Source organism: Manis pentadactyla, chromosome 3 (assembly GCF_030020395.1).
Source record: "Manis pentadactyla isolate mManPen7 chromosome 3, mManPen7.hap1, whole genome shotgun sequence".
Lineage (NCBI taxonomy): Eukaryota > Metazoa > Chordata > Mammalia > Pholidota > Manidae > Manis > Manis pentadactyla.
Window position 1 is genome coordinate 192,113,059 of NC_080021.1, and position 8,242 is coordinate 192,121,300.

At 42.6% G+C, this 8,242-nt stretch overlaps 1 protein-coding gene across 1 annotated transcript in view; it reads right to left on the bottom strand.

The window, feature by feature from the left end:
• Positions 1-7,647, bottom strand: part of GRIN3A (glutamate ionotropic receptor NMDA type subunit 3A) — a 140,213-nt gene extending 132,566 nt beyond the window's left edge. Inside the window, exon 1 of the mRNA XM_036888524.2 lies at positions 6,940-7,647. Coding sequence (XP_036744419.2) covers positions 6,940-7,638 — 699 coding nt within the window. The 5' untranslated portion in view covers positions 7,639-7,647. The remainder of the gene's footprint in view (positions 1-6,939) is intronic.
• Between the last annotated feature and the right edge of the window lie 595 nt (positions 7,648-8,242).

Below are 8,242 nucleotides of genomic sequence, written 5' to 3' on the forward strand. Positions count from 1 at the left end.
TTTTCTCATAGTATTTTTAATCATGTAGGTAATACATACTTATTTTTAGGAAAATAGAAGCATGGATAGGGAACCCTGTGGACTTCTACATTCTAATTCTAATTACATTTAACATTTTTATAAATAAAACTCTAGACTTTGTATTTTACAGAATTAAGGTCACACTAAATATACATTGTATACATTTTTTTCTCTCTGTGTTAAATATATTTTCATTTTGAATGGGTAGATGGTATTTGACTGTAAAGCTATCTCATGATTCATTTAATCCAATTTCCACTATTAGATATTTAGTATGAAATGTGCTTTGAACAATCAAACCTGAAAGTAAATATCTCACTTTTTTGTCCTTTTTTTTTCCGAGATAATTCAAAAGCAGTGATGGATCCAGTCTGTTCTTGGATTACAAGCTAACAAATACACTACATTCCCAAGGACCTATTAGTCTTTCCTTGACGCCTTCTCATTTCCTACAGTGCATAGCTCTTTCCAATACCCTATATATTGTCTAAACATTGTTAGCTACTCACAGGACCATTAGGATTCTGTAAGCATGTTTGTGAAGAATCCTTGAAAACATAAATGGTACAAAAATATAGATGATTGAGTTTCTTCCTAAATCTATAACTCAATAAAACAGCAATGGGGCAAAATTCAGCCTCACTGAAAAAGAAGTCACCCTGCTTAATTCTTTACCACTTGTACCCTTGAAGGCTCGTCTCTACTAGTAGATCATCCAGATACCAGCCTCAATGTCAGGCTTTCCTCCAGCTGACACAATATCAGCCCAGATCAGTGTGACTCCTCTGCTCCTTCAGTACAGGAGATCAAACCGAGTTCCCTGAAAGTGCCTGAATCTTACATATTCAGGAGACCTGAGAACCTGGCTGAGCTGTTCCGCTGGGGAGAGGGGAGGGCAGGCAGACTAGACTGCTGGCGTCCTTGCTCACATTTCCCCATTGCTCTTTTCTCCCACCATCCCATAAAGGAAAGGTCTGATAAAGAAAAATAAGTGACATAAAGATTTCCATTAGTTTGTCAATCATATATTAAGTCAAAAAGCAGTGTGGCAGATGCTGAGATGTTCTTCCTTCTTGCCTAGTTTTTATAGATTTGGCATCACATTTGTGGTGCCTTAAACTTCTCTACTCTTCTGTCTTCTGTGAGTGGGAATAGCCAGAGTACGTGGAAGAAAAGACAATGAGATTATCATTTCTACATTTAGTGGTGCCACTAAAATGAGCAACACCTTGCTATGGGAGCCCCATACAGTTGTACAGGGCAATGGTACTCAAAGTAGCTGGTTTGCAAACTTTGTTATCTGTCCCTATGAGATAAGGAGCTTGTTGCCAGTATGAACCCACACACTGCTTTCTTCATCAAGAAAGACTTGCTATGAAAATCATGTCAGATGAGCCAAACAGTGCTTTGTGGTATAGTAGGTGGAGGGGGTGCAGAAAGGTGAGACCAGGTGGCCAAAGTCTCATGAATGATCTACTGTTAAGTTTGCCTGTAGGAGAAACTTATGATCAATGTGAGAGACCAACATTTCTGAAAAACCTTGGGCATCTTATTGAAGCTTCTATGGCAATATTTAAGGCTCTGGAAACTGTTAAATGTGTCATAGGTAAATATTTACCATTGGTATAGAACAGTACCTATGGCAGGTCTTCTATTCCCAGTTGAGTGTGCAACTTAGGAACCTAGTTTGGTTTTGTCTTGGTAACCTCATTTTCCTTGCTTTCAACAGAAGATGATGCAGTGGGTAGAAAACAAGCTGGAGGATGAAGACATGTTACACTGTGAATCACATCCCATTTTGATTAATAACAACTAATGGAGAATCAGTGGAGAATTAGGACTTGGCTGATTTTTACCAGATCATAAACACCACGTCTCTATTAGTTACTTGGCTAACATTGTAAATTTTTCCAAAGTAAAAAAGTTTGAATCACTTTCATATTTGATTCATAAAACCACTCTGCCAGATTGGTAAAGTACCTTCTTGTTGACTGATAAGCACAGATACTCAGAGATAGAGGTACTTGCCCAAGATGGCCAATAAAAGGCAGAGGTAGACTGAAAGTCTTTTGACTACTATTTAATATGCCTTCCATGATACTGTGCTCTTTTAACCAACATGACTGAATTAGACTGGAAATACTCATGAAATAAAATCTAATGGCACGAATCCATTTTCCCTTCTTTAATAGTAGAAGATAAAACATTAAGGAATTAAACACTGAAACTGGTCTTCAGATGATTCAGACATTTAGTTCAGCTGACGCAATCATAAAGTAACTCCAAGGTGTATTCATCAAAGAAGATCAAGATCAAATATTCTCTATAGACTATATTGCGACAGGCAAACAAAACAGAGTAGATGAAACAGATTAACTGCCCAATGAAGGATGTATGCTAGTCTTTTCTGCTCTATTTTCTAGAAAAATAAGTATTGTAAAAAAAATTCCCAAATTAAAAATAAAAACTTCCAAATTAATCCCAGGTCTCTGTTCTTTGAGGGGAACCTGTTAAAAAAAAATCACTTGACATTTAATTTGAAATCGTTTATCTTCAAGTCAGCCAACAATTAGGTGCTACTATCAGCCATTCATCTTGAATCACGGAAGAATACATTTCCCCAGAGAGACAGCAGTGCTTTGCATTAAGCGAATCAAGGAAAACCAACACAGTTCAGAGAAGGTTTTTTAAAAATAAATCTCCTTTACTTGTCCCCTCGTAAGACATCTGTTATGTACTGCAGTCCCCCCTTATACATGAGGGATAAGTTCCATGACCCCCCAGTGGATGCCTGAAACTGAGGATAGTATCAAACATTTTATACACATTGTTTTCCCTATATATACATACCTCTGATGAAGTTTAATTTATAAATTAGGTACAGTAAGAGATTAACAATTACTAGTAATAAAACATTATAAGTATAACAATATACTGTTAATACAAGTCATGTGAATGTGGCCTCTGTCTCTCTCCTAAAATATTATACTGTACTCACTCTTCTTCTTGTGATGATGTAAGATGATAAAATGCCTATTTCCTGAGCTGAAGGAGCTGAATGACGCAGGACTGTGACGCAGTATGAGGACTGAGGATTGGCCTTCTGACTCTGCTTTAGGAGGATCATCTGCTTCTGGGACCCCTCTTGGGCACTGAAACCCCAGAGACCAAAACTGCAGATATGAGGGGACTACCCCGGCCTGCCAAAAGTTGATGTTATGCCACTCTGCTTTTACAAAAGGGCTGCATTGGTAAGGTAATGACTTTTTTTTCATAAAAGTGAAAATCCTCTTTGGATTTCCTTCAGTTAGGGAAAACAGGTACTAATGTGGGTCTTTGTAAAAATTAAGTGGCATGATTTGAACTTTCAGAAAGTGGAGGAATACTCTTCACTTTAGGCCATTTCAACTTATAAAAGATTCCATAGGAATTCTCCACTTTCAGATTCCAGGGAAACCTGTACATAGAGGTCTTATTGTTCTATCCCCTGTACCATACAAAAGTGGTACTACGCAATTCAAATTCTAATAGGCTTCCATACACAGTCCTGTATTATCAGAGAAAACAGAACATCTACAACATCTATATTCCCATGGAAATAAACATGTACTAATTAGCGTATATGGCTTATGAGAGGCAAACGGTGGTTGGTACATTCAATAAGAGTTGCAAGTAATAGTGCAGTCACTTTTTAATTGCATGAGTTTGGATCTAAGCCAATTATATTCCTCCATTACCCCCAACCTAATGGAACCATTATGGAGTTTATATGAGATACACAACTCAGAAAGAAATTACCTCATCAGGTAATTTTTAAGAAGTTAACTTTGGAGAAACCAGACAAAACCCCTAGAAGAAAACATGGTATGAAAGGGAACGAACTGTAGGAACTTAATATATAGAAAGTTAACATAACTTCATTGTAAACATGACTGTATTCATAGGCAGCATTGTTATTTGAAGGTCCTGGGAATATAGTTTTATGGAAATGATCATTTTAATGAGTTAGGCTCAAGTGGAGATTTGAGTGTCATAGTAAAGCCAGAGTGTTTTGGATGGAAACATGCTTTGACCCTATGCTAGGTAAAATGTTGTATTAAGCTTTTATTATGTAGTGATCATACACACATGGTTTCCAAAAGTGGGTAATCAACGATCTTACTTTTAAGGGATTTCTCTGCTTGAAGGAAGTTGGTTCCTTCCAAGCTGATGATCATATGCATTTATGTTTTGAATAAATAGTATACTCAAATAAACTATGATGCTTTTTCAAGGAATTGATGATTTCAGAGGTATCTCTTACCATTCAGGAGTTGGGGCAGGTTACTATCAAAACCATTATTAATTAATTAATAGCATCATATGAAAGAAAGAAAGCAGCCCAAAAGAAAGCAAGAGAAAACACTGTTGTTGCTCTTGCTGTAAAAGCAATTTTGATTTGTCTGAATAAGAAGAGACAAAATTTTGTTTTACTTGGTCTTATGGATAAGTTTACTTTTTTCTAGAATCTTTTATTCAGGCACTGATACAGTCAATAAATTAGGTCACTGGGCAATGAAGAAATGGCTAAATTAAGACAACTTTATTTAAAGTGTAAAATGACTTTGACATTCTTTTTTATTTAGAATATTAAAAAAATCACATCAGTATATTAGAGAAAGGTTCACTTTTCAGGAGAAGCAAGGGAAAGATCAGGTACTATTTTTGCTGAAAGCAGATTATGTTCCTATCCTAAAATTACATATTACAGTGACTCAGCATTTGAGGTGGACATTCTTAATAAAGAATATTAAAAAATGACATGTAAATGTATACTAAAAGTAATACAAGTTAGATATATTTTCATTTAACACACAAACATAAATGAAAGAAAATGTCCTCAGTCTGGCACACTAGATTAAATAATCTCTCCCTTTCAAGATGTGTGCCATGAAAGTAACAGCGACAACAGTGACTTACAATACATCTCTGAATTGAAATTTACAGAAGTAAATGTGCTTGGCAGAGTATTTATTTTATCGTCAGCTTGTAAGGGTTGTCCCTGGAGGACTTTGTTCCCACAACGGTCCTAAAGAGTTTTTTAAGTCCATTGATTCTAGATGCTGCTTCAAGGCGTCTCAGGTCCCCTTGTTGTAATGTATCATACGCTGCACAAACCCATCAGGGAATACAATTTCCCTTCTAACCATAGAACACTAACTTGGGAGGAAATTCTTGCGATTTAAACGGAAAAGAGGCCAGAGACTGTGAACATTATTGGCAATTTATGAAGGATTAGGTAGTAAAGAAGCAATGATGAGAAGCAAGTGATGCTGACTCTTGCATTTGGTTACACCGAATTCTGCATACATACTAATAATGATGCACCCTATGGATGCAATTTCATGTTTATAACACTCTGACCATTGGCAGCATTGTGCACCTGTGTTTTCCATGCCTATAGTCATTCAGATTTAGGTGAGGGAAATGTTTTAGATAACAGTTAATTAGCCTGCACTCTGCAGATCACATCTCTGTAGTTCAACATTAAATAGGAATCTGGGCAACTGCTGAGAGTGCCTGGCCTTCCTAAGATTAAAAATGTAAGATTCATTTTTCTAGAAAAAGAAACCTTTAGTACTCTCTTGATATTTAATACATAGATTCTATCAAACTTCACTTTTATTTGCCCTTACACATTTTAAGTTTTATCTCTCTATATATCAAAAGTGGAAGGAGACAGATTAGAAATGTTTTTTCCAGCTAAAGAGATAGATTGAAAATGATATGTAGAGTTAGAAATTCTCCAGTGTTTGGACTCTTTTACACTGACCACGACTGATCAAGCCCCACAACTTGCATTAGTTTCTCAAACTTTAAAATGGGGCCAACATGGATTACCTATTTGTTCCATAAATGCCTTGTGCAAGGTTTACTGAAGGCTGATACTTCGATAAAAATAATGCACAAAATGCAGAAAACTATTGCTAAAAGGACCCTGACCTCTCCTTAAATATTTATCTCATGATTATTGTCAACAGTAAGTTCACAAATAGCTTCTATAATTGCTAATATCAGTGAATAATAACGATTAATAAATAATAGGAGATAACATCGATTTTAATTTTTTTAACCTAAAAGAATGTAAATCATTGTATTCTTCTTCCTTTATTCCTTAGTAATTGGAGAACTAGGCTGAATACAGCAACTGCATACCGCCAGTCTGAGCCCACATCACAGAAAGTAGGTAGGGACAAAGGAACAACCCCAAATGAGTCCTCCCATCCGTTTTAAAGCTGTAAGATAGCATTTCTAATGCATCCCCAAACCACCAGGGCTAATTGGCCACTCTTTGCCTATGGCTTCTGTGCTAGTTGCACAATGAATTTCCTGTTTACCCAAGGGAATTCAGAAGGATGTTTTCTTCCTTACACTATCGCTAAGGCTCAGGCATACCTTCTAAAGAAGCCGCAGCAGTTGCTGCTTCCCGCCACAAGCCGTCTGAATTTCTCTTGGGAGTGACCAACACTCTAGCGGAGTCAGGGAAGCTCCTGTCCCGCTCCCGCCCGCGCCCCCTCCACGCTGTTCCCTGGAACCTCGATCGCTCTCCACGATTCTAAGCTTGGATTTCTACTTCCATCGGACAAGCAGCAGGTTTCTCCCAACTGGTCAAAACATGAATATTTCCCGATTATTCTCTCCATTTCCTTTCTTCCATATGTTACCTTTCTCTTCATTTTATTTCCATACACGCTTAAAACGTTTCATTTTACTTCTGCTGAGGTCCTTCTACCTACGACCTACGGATATGGTCTGATCCTCGAAACAATATTAAAGTTGAAAAGCCCCAGACCCCTCAGGACTTAACCGGCCCCCTTCTCCCCCTCGCTGCGGTCCCGGTCCCCAGCGGCGCCCACCTCCACTCCACGCTCCTCTCACCTGGCTCTCCCGTGGAAACTCGTGGCGCACGATGCTGATCACAGGGATGTGCAGGACAGAGCTGACCAGATCGAGCTCCATCATTTCTCCCCGGCTTTGGGGGAAGGCGAGCAGCGCGGATACCCCCTGCACCACCACGGTGTGGCACACGCTTTGCAGAAAGGAGAAAGGGTCACTGCTCCACGGCGAGCTAGGCGAGGAGAAAGGCAGGAGCGGCAGATCGCCCAGGCCCGCCTCGATGGCCATCACTACTTCCAAAGACAGGTTGTAGGGCAGCAGACCTTCCACGCGGTTCAGGTTGTCCACGGCGAAGAGAAGGGCATCCCGAGGCCACAGGGTCTCGGCTCTCGCGCCCTCCCCGGGCTTTCGGGCGCCCGGCAGCCCCCGGCCATGCAGGGCGCTCCCCGACCAGCGTGCGCCCGGAGAGGGCGCCGGGGGCCGCCAAGTCCCTGGCTCAGGCTCATCCCTCTGGGCGCCTGCCTGGCTGCCGTCCGGAGCGCGGCTTGCCGCGCGGGGGGCTGTGGTCCAGGGCTGCAAGTGCACCGCGCCCACCCTCACCGCGTGCCCGATGCGCTTGAGGATCTGGCAGGGCTGCGGGTGCGAGGAGGAGCCGGGCACCCCGGCCAGCACCAGAGCGCAGGGCGACGGCAGCAGCACACAGACCCTGCTCAGGAGCCACCACAAACTCAGTCTCCTCATTACTGAGGCCCGCAGGGAGAAAGCGCGCGCCCTCCTGCGCCCGGCTCGCCCCCGCGGCAGCCGCCGCCTGAGGTCTCCGCCCCCGGGCCGCGGCAGCTCACGCCTCGCGGTCTGGAGGTCCCAGGGGCCGGAGCGGTCTCGGGGCCATCCAGGTGGGAGCTAGCGCGCCCCCGGCAGTCTCGGATCCCGCTCGCAGGCCCCTGCGCCTCGCATCCTCTGCCCGCCCGGTGCCTGCGCGGAGCCGGGCAGGCGGGCGCTCGTCACCCGCGGCTTGGGCGCCCGTTCCCTGCCCGGCCCATCTGCAGGGCGGCCCGGGCACTGCGTCCGGCCCCACGGGGAGGCTGGGCTGAGCAGCAGTCGGAGTTCCTAGGGGCAGCGGTCACCGAGGAGACAGCGCGCTCACTTGGATTTCTCTTTCCTTTCTGCCCAGGCGAGACCCACTTATTTCCTTGGGGTCGCGCGGGAGGCGTTCACGCCCGGGGTGCGGAAGAGAAGCCAAATCCTCGTTTGTCCACCGATGGCCACCCTCCCGCGGGCTCCCCGAGACCTGGCTTCATTTTTCTTCTCCCCTGGCCACTTCCTCTCTTCCTTTCTTTCGTGCTCT